This window comes from Tachysurus fulvidraco, chromosome 3, assembly GCF_022655615.1.
Source record: "Tachysurus fulvidraco isolate hzauxx_2018 chromosome 3, HZAU_PFXX_2.0, whole genome shotgun sequence".
In the NCBI taxonomy this organism is placed as follows: Eukaryota; Metazoa; Chordata; class Actinopteri; order Siluriformes; family Bagridae; genus Tachysurus; species Tachysurus fulvidraco.
The window spans coordinates 3,829,086-3,845,686 of NC_062520.1; the positions used below are offsets into that span (position 1 = coordinate 3,829,086).

The window sequence follows — 16,601 nt, forward strand, 5'->3', positions numbered from 1 at the left end:
TCCTGTGAAATGTAGCGACAGTGACTTCATACATCATACATTCAGTCTGTGAAGAGTAAAATCGATAGCTCTTTTGTGAACTTATGGGACGAGAAGACAGATAAAGTTTTTCTGTGATGTATAGAATTAAATTCTTTCCTCTCTTTGTGTCAGGAAGATATTAAATAATCCTTAGACCTGCTCCAGGTGCCTAAGCACCTGAAGTTCTCAGATACTGAGCTGTCAGAACACTGTCTCCTGGAGCTCTGGGTCTAATCACAGAGATGTGCAGAAGAGGAAGAAGCGAGAGAGGAGAGAGAAAGCAGAGGTGTGAGAATAAAGCAGACACCCTGTGGTGGTAATTAGGGCACTGGAGGAAGTGGAATCGGAGCTTCGGCCGTGATTCGGGTCTGGTTTGGCAGAGATCACAGAGAGCGCAGCCTCACAGAGAAACTTTGAGAAACTGTCAGGCTGCAGGTCACACAGAGTCCATACACATGTGAGGAAAAATAAATATGCAATAAAACACACTCACACACACACACACACACACACACACGGGAAAGTCAATCTACTTTAAAGAGACTGATTTCGAATGTTACTGACATCATCATTTCTTTCTACGAAGCTCCATATATCCTTAGGCTTAGAAGTTCCCCAGAAAATCTGCTCAAATGGTCAAATTGCTGTTTTATCATCACTTAATCCTAATCAGAAGAAGGAGGACAAACTTAACTCCTGGATTCCAGCACTACAGAGTATTCCCTACATCATCCATCTTCCAGCACTCTTAGTTCACTCGAGGAGAGCTTCTTCTTTAAGTGTGCATCAAAAACAACGATCTGGGAAGGTCAGAAGGTCACACACACACACACACACACACACACACACCATCACTCCTGCTCAGGTCGATGGAGGAGAAAGAACGATAGTTTATGATTTTCGAGGTGTGTCCAAGTTCCTAAACCGTGACCTTGTGACGAAAAACAAAGCCCCTACTTCTGATGTTACTGTACATACTGGCAGGGGAATGGATATGAACTTTTTCATTCATTATAAAGAAGCGTTCGATATTGTGTCCGTGAGTCTGATCTAAAATAAATAAATAAATAACATATACCAGATACTCCAGAAATGGAATTATGGGACGTTTTCATTCAGTATAATGAAGCGTCTGATGTCGTGTCTGTGTGTCTGATGTAAAATAAATCAGGACTCTTGTCGTTCTGTCGGTGTGTTTTAGACGCGTGTTTGTCCCTCTGTTGATGATCTTACACTGAATTTTAGTGTTGAAGAGAAATCTGAGCTGCTTTTTAGATGAACAAACGCTCGGAGCTTCTCAGAGAGCAGAAATGGGTTCGATATCAACATTTACTCTGAAGATACAAACGTCTGTGTGGAGAAAAAACATACTGAACTTTTCTATGAATATATCACCTCTAGTATTGTAGAGAAAAACAGAAATAGTGATGAAACTCTACACATTCATATGAGCTTCGTATTAACACCAGTGCGAAGTGAGACATGAGGAAGACTTTCAGTCAAAACAGGAGGAAAGAACAATTTTAAAGAGTTAAACATTCTGGATAGTCATTTAAACCCAGCTCAGTGCTGTGAAAGTGAAAGAGACGTGACATACGGCGACCCATACAAGGAATTCGTGCTCTGCATTTGACCCATCCAAAGTGCACACACACACAGCAGTGAACACACACACACACCGTGAACACACACCCGGAGCACTGGGCAGCCATGTATGCTGCAGCGCCCGGGGAGCAGTTGGGGGGGGTTCGGTGCCTTGCTCAAGGGCACCTCAGTCGTGGTATTGCCGGCCCGAGACTCGAACCCACAACCTTAGTGTTAGGAGTCAGACTCTCTAACCATTAGGCCACGACTTCGACGACAGAGAGTTACTCTTCATCTTCATCGTCTGTTACCGTAATAACAGAAATACACGAGAATATCAAAATCTTAAAATAGAGAGAGAGAGAGAGAGAGAGAGAGAGAGAGAGAGAGAGAGAATTCATAGACATATTTAGAGGCAGATCAATTTTGTACTTTAAAAGATGTTCACTCTGGTTTGAACAGCAGAGTTCTCCTTTAATCTCGCTCGAAATCGAAACCACGTCGGTCAATGTTCAACTCGACGATTAAAAATACACATCTAATTATAAATGTTTATACATTTCTATAGGTACTGAAATAGTTAAATAAACACTCTTTCTCCTTCCTTCCATCTCTCCTGTAAGAATATATCATTTCAAACCCATGCATTATTTAACGTGAGCATTTATCCCGTCTCCGTCTCGTCGTCTCTGTTACAAATATAATGTAATTGTCGAAATCTTGCTTCATCTTGAAGTCTTCACAACAAGCTTCAATCCACGTGCGAAAACAGCTGCATAAAACTGTCCTTAAAATTCCCCATCACACAAAAGTGAGGACAGGAAACAGTCATCAGTGTATGGCTTCTCTTACATGGGTATATGGGGGATGTGGTAGCTCAGTGGTTAAGGTGTTGGGCTACTGATCAGAAGGTCACGGGTTCGAACCCCAGGTCCACCAAGCTGCCACTGCTGGGCCCCTGAGCAAGGCCCTTAACCCTCAGTTGTAAGTCACTCTGGATAAGGGTGTCTGCTAAATGCCGTAAATGTAATATATGTTTTTCGGATATTGACGCCGTGCTATTACAAGTGCAGGAAGCTGAAGAGGACACGACGTCTCGTCTATATTTTCTGTCATGGATGTGAAATTTATGTCTTCTAATAAATAATTTTGGAGTCGATAGACGTAGAGACATGATCACAGCGGTGAATTCACAGAACTGCATCTACAATAAGAGTCCAGGGTTAGGACATGATCCCGAACACCGGATTATGGCGACAGATACTTGGACCGCGCTCTTCGTAGTCTTTCTTCGTGTGACACACCTGGAAGAACTCGGGCTGTAAAACACAGCAATACTGTGTAAGAGATTGTGGTAAAAACTATTTAACGGCGATAATTTAAAGCGTGATCAAATAAATGTTAGAAAGAAAAACAAGGATGTGTTATTTACCGTGGAGGCCAACATAGACCCCCCAAACCAGACGGCGTATCTCTGCATATGATGCGTGATCACCTGGACCTCCATTGGTTTTGGCTGTGAGGAAAAAAAACACAGTAAGGTAACAAGAAATGTTTCCTATTAATCAAACAGAAGTAACAGATAATAGAAAACAAGCTCAACTGAAATGGGCAGAAAGGGCGAGGAATACATGGTTATGGGACAAGACAAATGTTTACCCCAGGAATGAGCTGGAATATAAGCTCAACACTTACTGTACACATGTTCTACTAACTACATAAGAATCCCCATCGTTCGTGATTTATATTAAAGGCGGGTCTCTGATTTTTTGAGAAATGCTTCAGAAAACTGAGTCGGGCCGAAAAATAAACAAAAATCAAAACAAACGTGTAGCCAACGAGCAGAAAGGGGCGGGTCTTGTCGATATTGGCGGAGAGAGTGTTCGGTGCGCATGTGTGACGTTAGCGGAAAGCGGTTTTAACATCGACATGGAGGATAAAAATAAAGAAAGAAAGAGAAGAAAGACTTACGACGAAGTACAAGAAGTAGGACGTGTTAATATAGGATCAGCTTTCCAGCGCTGGAGAGAACTGAAGGAGCAGGAAGTTGGCCACATATTCACAGGTTGGAGTTTCCCGAGTCAATAACTCCTGAGCTAAACGCTGTTACTACACAAATAACACCTCTTTTCTATCGTAGTAATGTAGAGAGGCAGCTACAACCGCGTTTTGTGTAGTAACAGCGTTTAGCTCAGGAGTTATCGACTCGGGAAACTCCGACCTGTGAATATGTGGCCGAGTTTACTTAAGACGCCGAGGCGCTTTTTTCCTTCTCGATAGGTGAGTAACGTTGGTTTTGCTTTGTTACACAGAACTAATATATGTCTTTGTCCTTTACATCATTATGCTTGTGTGGCATTTTTGCTTGTTTGTTTATCTACAATCGTATTGTTCTTCCCTTCAGCTATGATAAAGACACATTTCTTTCCGTTAGTTGCCTGGGTTACATATGTATGTGTGGGCGGAGCTATCGATACAGGGGTGGGACCCGTTTGGGTTAGGGGCGTGTTTGTTTTGGTGATTTTATATGTCAACATTGGCTTTCGAACATCGGAGACCCCGCCTTTAAATATAAACTTATTTACTTATATTGCTAGGGCAGTGGTTCAAGCAGTTAAGGCTATGGTTTGAAGATTAGGTTTCAAGCCCCAGCACTGCCAAGCTGCCACTATTGGGCCCCTGAGAAAGGCCCTTAACCCTCTCTGCTCCAGGGGTGCTGTATCATGACTGACCCTGCGCTCTGACCCCAACCTCCAAAGTTGAGATATGAAAAAAAGTACTGAGCTGTAATGTAGATGTGCCAAAATAAAGAGTTCTATTCTAATCTATAACAGTTTGCTTTATCAAAGCTCTGGACCGTGAGTAAAGTTTTGAGCTGAGATACATCCATATTCGAATATACAGTAGTTTCAGATGCAAACTTTGTTGACTGCTGAAAACCAGCTGGCTTGAAAGCAAAGAAAGCAAAGCTGGATTAACACTCAGTATTCAGATGAACGACGAACATAATTAAAGACTGTACCGAGAGCTCAGAGGTCAGTATGTGCTTGACACCGGGACATTTATTCCTGCTCCAAGTCCAGGGAATTCAACAACAACAGCTCTATCATCAGCGTTCCCATCTGAGGCAATTTTGCCAGGAGATGATGTCCTTGTATTACTTCGTACATGCAGCTAGAAATGTACTTTTCCTTTCAATGGGTTAGAAAACGGAAACAGCAGATTACCTCCTCGTTTCCTAGCTTTTTTTAAACCAGTGAAAAGACACGGTCTGGTGATGGTGGAAGCAGAGAGATACGAGGTAAGGCTAACCCTAACCCTCAGGTACCATTTCTATTCCTGCCCCAGGAAGTAGAGAGTAGTGGTTTCCCAATTATAGGCTGATTTTTTTCAGACCAGTTCTTCTCTGTCAGTTTGGTCATACAGACCTCATAGAACACAGCCAGAGCCAGATATACCCATTACTTGAACCCTAGAGAAACGAATTTGGAATAAATCTGGAGATGGTGTAATAGAGGACCCATACGGTGACTGGAACAGCTCCGGTGTAATTGTGCAGAAGAAGGATGGAGCAGTCATTTTCTGCATGGATTACCGACGTTCTCGATTGATGCTCCAGGATTTGGATTTTTTTCATCCCTGGATTTGACCAAGGGCTATCTGCAGACTCTCTTGGGATCATGTCCAATGAGAAATCAACTTCCTCTGCAGTTTACAGCAATTCATTACACATGGGTCTGGGCTCCAGGAGACCAGGAAAGCAAAGAACCCAGTGGAGCGTGCAATTGGATGGTATGCTATCTGGGTTTTTACTTCAATCTTTCCCCTGCCAATTAATTAGATTGCAGCAATCACATCCTGCCTACAGTCCAAGGCCACAAAACTAGGTAAGATATTATTATTATATTATTTCTGGTTCGAGCAGGATATCTTCTCGGGTTTGGCCTGCGTATTCATACCTCAACAAATTGCTTATAGAACTGAACAGAAATAAACCACCGGATTTAGTGGTCAAAGTAATGCCAACTTACCCTAATGATTGTTGAACCTTTTTTTCATTTCTCTTTGCTCTGAATACTGAGGAACAGAATAGTTTCACCCCATGTTGTAATGGTATACATTTGTCACCAGGTGCTATACATTAGCTGGAAGCTCTTTGCATGCTAGCACAAATCAAACAGGAACTTCTATTCCTTATTTCTTAGCACTACTTGAATTATGCCCCAGTGCAGTTGCTCCCTGGCAGGAAGGATATTACCCCAAAGATAACCGATTGGTTAACTCATCTGTTGTTTACCATGAGCATAAGATAAGATATACCTTTATTCGTCCAACAATGGGGAAATTTCTCTGTTACAGCAGCAAAGAGAAAGAAATGCAAATGTATAAAAGAATAAAGACATAAAGTTATACAGTATAAACACAACACAATGTATAAATACAGAGTAGAAAAAAAAAGAAACGACGAGTAAGTTACGCTAGTTACGCTAACGGACATATTGCACGTTTTTCAAAATGTCTGTTACTGCACGTGTTGTTTAAAATACTTTTAAACAACACGAATGAACAGCAAGAGAGGGATGTGAATGGTTTGAAGAGGGGTAACATCTGATATGTGATACCTGAATCTTGTCTCACTCACATGATTAGAATAGTTAGTAATTTGTAATTGAATCACGTATTTGGTAACCGAAAAAAGGCGCTAGCTTTAAAATTACCCTGGGTCTGATCTGTTCTCTGGGTAGGATGCCGTTGAATTTGGTCAATCATCTCAAATAAAGCTGGAATTAAACGTAGTAGAGTCCCATGGTAGAGTAGGATAAAGAGAAAAGTTAGGCCAAGGGTGTTAGCAAGAGCTTTTATAGTTAGCATGCTAAAATGGTTGAAATGAAATGAAAGCTACCATTGCAGCTTCACCAAGCAGCAAACTGGATTTCATGCCTAGCTTCCTTCTTTTATTTGTCATCTCTGTTATCATGCAGGATTTCATGCAGTGCTAACTTCCATTTAGCTGAAGCAAGCTGCCCTTTTAGTTTTGATGTATCACACGCTGAAATGCTAACCTTTATCCGGCCTCCGCTGAGCTCCTCACTGAGTCGAAGTCTGGCATCGACTACACGCTTCAGATCCCTTTGTAGCCGTCGACCAAAGTCCCTGAACATAGTAGATCCTCCAGAGAGCACTATATTCTAACACACACACACACACACACACACACACACACACACACACACACACACACACACACACGTTTTAGCATTTAAAGGATTACTAATATTTGTTTTTGGTATTCTAAAGCCCCACTATGCCTGATATTTATGTGCGGATGCTCAAGGCCTACCTCCTTTTGACCCATACTTCCTCTGAATGATAGCAACAGCGTCTCAGAATAAAATGGACGTTAAGATAAAATTCTGCAATTAGCAGGAGAACTCGTTTTTCCCCGTTAGCTGCTGAGAGTCACTGATGAGAAGCGAGGAAGTTATGTCCAATACATTTATTAAAGGAAGAAAGCACCAACTATGTAGAAAACATGGCAAATCTGTACAAAATATTATTGTCCGACGGAGCACTATAGTCACGATACATGGCAGAAGGAGGACGCAGCAGCAAAATCCCTTTAAATCCGAAATACGTAAAACATACAAAAGTGACCTTAAACACATTGGTATCAAACTGCTGACACAAATCATCTTTAAACAGATAACTAATTACCGCACCAATAAACAAAGAGTTTCCACAAAAATGTGGTGCCCTCTAGTGGTCAGGCAGCGAAGTGTCCCAGATATCTATTCCTTCATCTTAGTTATCCTCATACTAACATTGATTCATTCATTCATTCATTCATTTTCTACCGCTTATCCGAATTTCTCGGGTCACGGGGAGCCTGTGCATCTCCAGCGTCATCGGACATCGAGGCAGGATACACCCTGGACGGAGTGCTAACCCATCACAGGGCACACACACACACACACTCTCTCATTCACTCACACACTACGGACAATTTTCCAGAGATGGCAATCAACCTACCATGCATGTCTTTGGACCGGGGGAGGAAACCGGAGTACCCGGAGGAAACCCCCGAGGCACGGGGAGAACATGCAAACCACACAGACACAAGGCGGAGGCGGGAATCGAACCCCCGACCCTGGACGTGTGAGGCGAACGTGCTAACCGCTAAGCCACCGTGCCCTCACATACTAACATAATTCTGAGAATTTCACTTTTCTATTAAAACCTTATCGAGACAATCAGGAAGACGACGCATGAAAGCAAACACGAAGAGTCTTAATAAGGTGCCAGACCACCACGAAAAAACGTCCATAGAACACATCACAGAATCATCCGGCGTGATGAACACCATGAAAGATCTTCTCTCAGCTGGTGCTTTGATGTGGATATTAGAGAACGTTGTCTAACACGACGCTCCAAAATCCCTCAGAGGAGATCAATTGGGTTAAATGATTTAATCGGGTTGGGCGCAGCAGGGTTTCACATCCGCGCTACTGTTTCGAATCCCACGCATTAATGTTGCATAATTGCTTTGAGAGCTCATGAGCTTATTTGCATCTGTATTAGGTTGGAAAATGTTATTAGAGGAAAAAAAAAGACTGGATGCTGAGATATTCTTTCGAATCAATCCGACTATTTCACCGCCCGCTATTCACAGTCCAAATGGTTTTCTAATCACTTCACATGCAAATTACCAGATTCCCAAATTGGATTTTGTCAAAGCTTTGTGAGCTTTGTTTACCCACACACACACTCACACACACACACAATGCATACTGAAACACAATGAACCCTGGATCTGCTGCAGTAATATTTAGGTTCATTTCTGCTAAATGTCACATCGGTGTTGTCCCATCAGGTGCAGCCTCAGAGGGAACGCTTTGACGTGTTCTGGTCTTCGTGTCGTTGCCGGGTGTCTAGAAAAGAGTTTGGTGGATGAACAGTGACCTCTAGCTGAGAAACCAAAGCGGAGACATGTGGCATGGCTTTGGTAATGACGTTTGCTATTATATGGAAAGAAAACATGATGATTTAAAGCAACTTAGTAGTGTTTACGTGTAGATAGGGTGTGTGGCGATTCAACCGAACAATCTATTAACCTCGTAAGTTATAAACAGTGGATATCTGTCTCAGAGGCTAAGAGCATGATGAATTCTCACATCGCAGACTGGTCAGAAGGTGTTCACCGCTCCAAATAGTAGCTCTGGAGTAGCTCTGACTCTAATTGAGTTCAGGTTCATTTCTAGAATGCTTTTAACAAACAGGCTTCTAACAGAGATGGTGGCTCTGTTACATCACAATAAAACAGGGGAGTCAAACTCAAATTCACACTGGGCCAAAATATAAAACTGAGATAAAGTCACGGGCCAAACTGAATATTTATTGAAAAATGAACTGCAACTGATTTGTAATGTTCAACCTTTTTCATTTGGAAACAAACTTTAGTTTTGCTTAAATACAGGATTTGGAACAACCAGAGCTTGATATTACAAACACATAAGAAATTAAATTCGCTGGTGTTCATTTCACAAACTTTGACCATACACTTTTTGACAAACTCTCCCTCAGTAAAGGGCAGATTTCGCGATCGCTGCCGCCACAATAAAGCTTTACATCCTTTACAGCAGCTTCACTTTTTGACGTTGCTTTCATGAACATAGTCTGAAGGGAAACCAGACTTTTTTTCATCTCCTCCACCTTCTGGAGCTTCTGCTTTACGTCCAGGTCCTTATACTTCTCATAATGTTTCGTGTCGTATTGTCTTCTTATGTTATATTCTTTCGTTACAGACACCTTAGCACCGTTAGCACACAAGACAAACAGGTCTGTCCTTTATATTCGTGAACAGATAATCTGCCTCCCTCCTGTCTTGAAAGCTCCTATTGTCCACCTTTCGTTTGGACATTGTTGTGGAGGGTGAATTAACTTGTCCGATGTGACTGTAACATGGTTGTTAACGACTGTGAACAGAGAATGAGGGGCGCTTGCTGTTCGTGACTACGCGTCAATACAGCGGCAAGGCATTCTGGGATTTGTAGTATTAGCGGAGCATGTGGCTAGTCAGCTGTAATGCACATTTGATATGATCTCGCGGGCCAGATATAATTACACCACGGGCCAAATTTGGTCTGCGGGCCAGAGTTTGACACCCCTGCCCTAAACCATCATTCCATCTCTAATCTACATCTACACGTGACGTTGACATCCTGTACCTTGTAAAGAGGTCTTCTCACGTCTATCGGACAGCTCTGAACGACCTCATCGACCACGTCGGAAATGGAATCCATGAAATCCGGGTTGGCAAACTGGGAAAAAATAAAGAAATGAATCACAAACGGACAATTTGTGGAAAAACTGAGCAGAGATAATATCACAAGCTAATGTTTTATTCTGGGGTGAAAATGTGACGAAAGGACAGAGTAAATAATAAGTAAATAAATCATTTGAAGTAGAAATAGGGATGACTGATAGCTAAATAATAAATCACCCTTGATTGAAATGGACAATCTAATATAGTAATAAAGTATAAATAATATATATAATAAAGTAATATAGTGTAGTTATATTTTAGATCATTCGCTTAATTAGATATTCATAAGAAATTCAAAACAAATTTTAAATCGGAACTTCACACACCTCGGGAAAAGAAATGGACTTGGGATTGGGGTTAGACTTTTATGTCATTCACTCATTTCCTACCGCTTATCCGAACTACCTCGGGTCACGGGGAGCCTGTGCCTATCTCAGGTGTCATCGGGCTTCGAGGCAGGATACATCCTGGACGGAGTGCCAACCCATCACAGGGCACACACACACACTCTCATTCACTCACACACACACACACTACGGACAATTTACCAGAGATGCCAATCAACCTACCATGCATGTCTTTGGACCGGGGGAGGAAACCGGAGTACCCGGAGGAAACCCCTGAGGCACGGGGAGAACATGCAAACTCCACACACACAAGGCGGAGGCGGGAATCGAACCCCCAACCATGGAGGTGTGAGGTGAACGTACTAACCACTAAGCCACCGTGCCCCCACTTTTATGTCATGTTATGAATTCTTACTACATTTTGTTTAATTCAGAAATAATTTAGCAAACTACATCGATTTTTCCCGCCACGTCGCTATTAATCTGACGTACAATCCTAACGATGTCCATTTCGGTTTGTCAGGATGAGGGGGTGAAAACTTTTGAAAGCACCGTGTCACCTCCGGATGGAAGAAAATCTCTGGTCCGAGGAAGCGCTCATATCCCACATCTATGTGAAAGTCATTTTTGGTGATGGCGTTGATGCCTTTGTATTTCTTTATCCATTTCGCGGGGTCCGTGTCATACTTCGTGAACTCTTTTGCAATGTCTGGGCAGATGTAGCAGTACCTCTCCTGAGGGCAAATAAAAAAGAAAAAACCAGCAGACACATGATACACAAATACACTCGGGAAGAGTCGATGAAAAGCACAGAAAAGCATTCAGCCAGTTTCATGTAGTTCACCTTCACTTCTACTGTGGCCTTTAAACGGCCTTATGATTGGCTCGTACGTACGATTTAAATGTGGAAGGAGTCTCCAGTGTCAGTGCTTTGTAACATTCAGAGGTAAAGCTGGACTCAGAGGTAAAGCTGGAATCAGAGGTAAAGCTGGACCGAGGTAAAGCTGGACTCAGAGGTAAAGCTGGAATCAGAGGTAAAGCTGGACCGAGGTAAAGCTGGACTCAGAGGTAAAGCTGGACTCAGAGGTAAAGCTGGACTCAGAGGTAAAGCTGGACCGAGGTAAAGCTGGACTCAGAGGTAAAGCTGGACCGAGGTAATGCTGGACCGAGGTAAAGCTGGACAGAGGTAAAGCTGGACTCAGAGGTAAAGCTGGACCGAGGTAAAGCTGGACCGAGGTAAAGCTGGACCGTCTTCAGGACAGAGGAGTTTAGGAAGTTTCTTGGTCGCCTAGCATTTATCACATTTATACAGCTGAGCATTTGAGGGCCTTGCTCAGGGGCCCAGAAGTTCAATTCAATTCAATTCAAGTTTATTTGTATAGCGCTTTTTACAATAGACATTGTCTCAAAGCAGCTTTACAGAACATAAACATAGAGCAGAAGGTAAACATAATTAATGATAAAGGAAATAACGAATAATAAAAGAAATAAGAATTAACAGAATAAAAATTCTAGATTATTATTAGATGTATATAGTTCACAGTGTGTATGTATTTATTCCCCTATGAGCAAGTCTGAGGTGACTCAGGCAGCAGTGGCAAGGAAAAACTCCCTTAAATTGGTAAAGGAAGAAACCTTGAGAGGAACCGGACTCAAGGGGGAACCCATCCTCATATGGGTGACACTGGGGGTGAGATTGTAATATACAGTCAAACAAATGTTGTATTGGTGTGAGGTTCAAGGACTTCTGATCTTCTGAGTACCACAGAGTTTAACTGGAGATGTCTCAGGATTCTTAGAGTCGGCCTCGGCTCAGTGGACGTCCAAAGGCTTCGTCCCACAGAGGACGATGGGAGCTGGTACAGTGTCTGGATGCCTCGGGATGGGTACAAAGAGTGAAGCAGTGGAAAGGGATTAACATATCTGCCGTTCATAAAAATGTGCTGGTCTGATGTACTGGTGCATGATATTATGGGATGTATTATGTGTACACCTAACTGAAGAGATGAGTTTTTAATCTACATTTAAACTGGGAAAGTGTGTTTGCGCCCCGAACACTATCAGGAAGACTGTTCCAAAGTTTGGGAGCTAAATAAGAAAACGCTCTACCACCTTTAGTAGACTTAGATATTCTGGGAACTAGCAGAAGCCCTGAGTTTTGTGATCTCAGAGAGCGTGAAGGATTGTAACGTGTTAGAAGACTAGTTAGATACATGGGAGCTAAACCATTAAGAGCCTTGTACGTAAGTAGCAGCAGTTTGTAATCAGTTCTAAACTTAACAGGTAGCCAGTGTAGAGATGATAAAATTGGGGTTATATGGTCATACTTTCTTGTCCTAGTGAGAACTCTGGCAGCTGCATTTTGGACTAACTGTAACCTATTTATTAAAGATGCAGGACAACCACCTAGTAATGCATTACAATAGTCCAGTCTAGAGGTCATGAACGCATGAACTAGCTTCTCAGCATCAGATACAGACAGGATGTTTCTCAGCTTGGCAATGTTTCTAAGGTGGAAGAAGGCTGTTTTGGTAGTATGGGCGATATGATTTTTAAAAGACAAGTTACTGTCTAATATAACACCGAGGTCTTTCACTGTCGAGCTACTTGTAATAGTACATCCCTCTAAATGGGAGTTAAGTTGTGAGAGTTTATGTGCACTGGTTTTTGGACCTATGAGTAGTATTTCAGTCTTATCGGAGTTTAACAATATAAAGTTGCAGCCCATCCAGTCTTTTATCTCTCTAAGGCACTGAGTTAATTTGGACACTGTGGCTATTTCATCTGGTTTTGATGAGATATATAACTGTGTCATCAGCATAACAATGGAAACTAATCCCATGTCTTCTAATAATGTTCCCTAATGGAAGCATGTATATAGAGAAAAGCAGAGGTCCTAGAACTGTTCCTTGAGGGACCCCATAATTAACTGGTAGTAAACTGGAGGATTCACCATTTAATTCTACAAAATGGTATCGGTCAGACAGGTAGGATCTAAACCAGCTTAAAGCCTGACCATGAATACCTGTGTAATATTGTAAGCGATCTAGAAGAATGTTGTGATCTATAGTGTCGAATGCAGCACTAAGGTCAAGTAGAACTAATAGTGACATACAGTCTTGGTCCGAAGCTAAGAACAAGTCGTTTGTAACTTTAACAAGTGCAGTTTCTGTGCTATGATGGGGCCTGAAACCTGACTGAAACTCTTCAAGGATGTTGCTCTCCTGTAAGAAGGAGCTCAGTTGAACAGACACAACCTTTTCAAGTATTTTAGACATAAACGGGAGGTGTGAGATAGGTCTGTAATTTGATAGTTCATTAGGGTCTAAGTTAGGTTTTTTGATGAGTGGCCTAATAACTGCCAACTTAAAAGACTTCGGGACGTAACCTAAAGATAACGAGGAGTTAATGATATTAAGAAGAGGCTCACCAGCTTTATGTAACACTTCTTTCAGTAATTTAGTTGGGATGGGGTCTAGTGAACATGTTGTTGATTTAGCTGTAGTAATAGGTTTATCTAACTCTTCCTGTCCTGTACTTGTAAAGCTGTGTAAAGCCTTAGGTGAGATTGTGTCACTGGTTGCTCTCATATGTTGGGCGTCACCTATTTTATTCCTGATACTTTCGATTTTATCAGTGAAGAATCTCATAAAGTCCTCACTACTGAAATGTGATGGAATAGTGTGTTCAGATTTCTGATTTTTTGTTAAACTAGCCACTGTGCTAAATAAAAACCTGGGATTGTTCTGGTTATTTTCTATGAGTTTGCTCAGGTGCTCAGCCCTAGCAGCTTTTAGAGCCTGTCTATAGCTGGACATACTGTCCTTATACGCAATTCTAAACACCTCTAATTTAGTTTTTCTCCATTTCCGTTCGAGGTTACGGGTTTCTCTCTTGAGGGTGTGAGTGTGACTATTATACCATGGTGCAAGTGTTTTATCTCTAACCTTCTGTAATCTGACTGAAGTGGCAGTTTGGTGGCCCTGGGATTCAAACTCATGACCTTCTGCTCAGCAGTCCAACATCTTTGTCCATGTGGTAGCCTAGTGGTTAAGGTGTTGGGCTACCAATCGGAAGGTTGTGAGTTCGATTCCTAAGTCCACCAAGCTGCCACTGCTGGGCCCCTGAGCAAGGCCCTTAACCCTCAATTGCTCAGTTGTATAAAAATGAGATAAAAATGTAAGTCGCTCTGGGTAAGTGTGTCTGCTAAATGCTGTAAATGTAAATCTTAACCACTGAGCTGCCGCTTCCCAAACTCCATAAAGTGAAGGGAAAAAAGAGTAACTGAGGAACGACTTCAATGCAGGAGCTAACTTCTTTCATGACGGCTACACAACATCAAATGTGGCTATAAATGGACCTACAAACATTGCCACCATGAACTACACTTGGTCTGCACTTCCTGGTTTTGTTTTGTCATCTCTGCTACATTGGACAAGATTGTTTGGTGCTGTTTCTCAGTTTGGAGAGCTGCAGATGTACTAACACCCTGGGGGATGTGGGATGGGCCAATCGGAAGGTCCTTAATCCCACGTTCACTGAGCTTGTCATTGAGCAAGATCCTTAACCCGCGATTGCTCAGTTGTATAAAAAAAATAGATAAAATATAAGTCATCTGCCAGATGCCATAAATTTAAAACACAGAAATGAGTCACACATTAGCACTTCCTGTTCCATCGTCCTGAAGTCAGTGGGCTTTTGACTCCAGGACAACGCTGGAGATCTTTTCAGGTTTTTTATTTGACCTACGATATAAAACCCATCAGTAAAACATCACTCGTCATTTCTTAAGCTTTAACATCGGGTGAAAAAGGAGGTTGTGACGTGAACACGTGTCTAAACGTTCCTACAGACGATGTGGAGGACATTATAGGTGATGATGCCGAACAGGAAAACTCATCTCCTACTGCAGCCTGGTTGTGTTTCTACTAATAACAAACTCTTCAAACTCCTCCAACTGCAACTGTTCATTCCTTCAGCTTCATCCCCAACAAGAGCAGAGTGGATCCTGATCAGGGAAGATGGCTGTAAATAAAGACTGAGAGAGTTGAAAGCTTAGTGCTGATGCTGATGCTGAAGTCATGTGACCGTGCTGGAGTTCCTTTACAGCATTAGAAACCTCAGCTTTTTACTTCTGCTCATTGTGTAAAGGCTTCAACCTTCAGAACAGTCGCGTTCCTTTGTGAAGACCGACAAAACGTCCGAGAATCAGAAACTGGTGTCGCACACAGAGGAGCTTTATTTTATATTCTGTATCGATCCAAAAGTTGATGGAAAAATCTACTGACTTTTAGTCGAGGGAACCAGAGAGATGATCGCTTCTGGGTCAGAATATAAAAATATTCCAAACACTTTGGTGACTTTTTTGGAACCTAATTCCACCGATACGATCACAGTACCAGATACTATGAGAAGATCCAGAGAACCATTGAAGTAGTGGAAAGGCAGCACAAGAAAAATGCTGAAGATGGGAGTGAAGATTCACCTTTACTGCCTTTGCGGTCTCCAGAGACTGTTCAGGAGGAACCCCGACCTCTCTGTCTCTGAGGATCTGCTGGATGAAGTAGGTGATGTCTCGGCCTGCTATAGGGATGTGCTTTATACAGCTCCCGATCACATAGCCCTCAGCCTGGAGACCAAAATAACAAAGAAATCAACACAGAGTCTATTGATAACTGAAAAGAAAATTTTATTTTGAAAAATAAAATAAAAGATCGAGAAAATATGGCTGAAATGTAAAAAGGTAGAAAAGAACTAGATTTGTAAAGTTTGTCGTGACAAACTTTGATGTTGGCTTTGACAAAGCAAGTATTCGCAAAGGCCGGTGTTTTTTGGAGGCGAGTGGACATAAGGAACAGTGTTACGTTTGTGTTACGACAGAAAGCTAGGGTGCCAAAACATTTGGAGGCAAGTGGAGACAAGCATGTGACGTCATCCAAATACTCGAGGAAGTTCCCCACATTGGGCTGAGTGTCTTGATATGTCATATGTCCATGTTGTGCTAATTATTTATTTGCACGTGACATCACCAGAACACATGTGAGGCAATTCCCCTCATTGGGCTGACTGTTTTGATATATGATATGCCCATGTTGTGCTAATTTTTTATTTTCACTTGACGTCATGTAACATCATCAGAATACACGTGAGGAAGTTCCCCTCATTGTTCTGAGTGTTTTGATATGTCACATGTCCATGTTGTAAAACGTTTTTTGATTTTGCATATATTGGGGGCGGGGCTGAGGGACAACCGAAAGGCCAGTCGATACACCAATTTAAACCTTTGTTCAGAGTATCACCCTAAAGGAGCTGGCCAAGTTTGGTGT

General features: G+C 42.1%; 1 protein-coding gene across 4 annotated transcripts in view; it reads right to left on the reverse strand.

The window, feature by feature from the left end:
• Nucleotides 1–1,454: 1,454 nt before the first annotated feature.
• The window catches only part of actr3b (actin related protein 3B), a 27,875-nt gene continuing 12,728 nt past the window's right edge, over nt 1,455–16,601 (reverse strand). The window contains exons 7-12 of one of the 4 annotated variants that reach the window (XM_047810676.1): nt 15,761–15,904; nt 10,836–11,009; nt 9,831–9,923; nt 6,669–6,794; nt 3,038–3,121; nt 1,462–2,924 (exon numbers count right to left, since the gene is read on the reverse strand). In XM_047810676.1, the coding sequence (XP_047666632.1) occupies nt 2,829–2,924; nt 3,038–3,121; nt 6,669–6,794; nt 9,831–9,923; nt 10,836–11,009; nt 15,761–15,904 (717 nt within the window). In that variant the 3' untranslated portion in view covers nt 1,462–2,828. Of the gene's footprint in view, nt 2,925–3,037; nt 3,122–6,668; nt 6,795–9,830; nt 9,924–10,835; nt 11,010–15,760; nt 15,905–16,601 lie in introns of all 4 variants that reach the window. The other 3 variants (XM_047810674.1, XM_047810675.1, XM_047810677.1) reach the window with 3 other exon arrangements.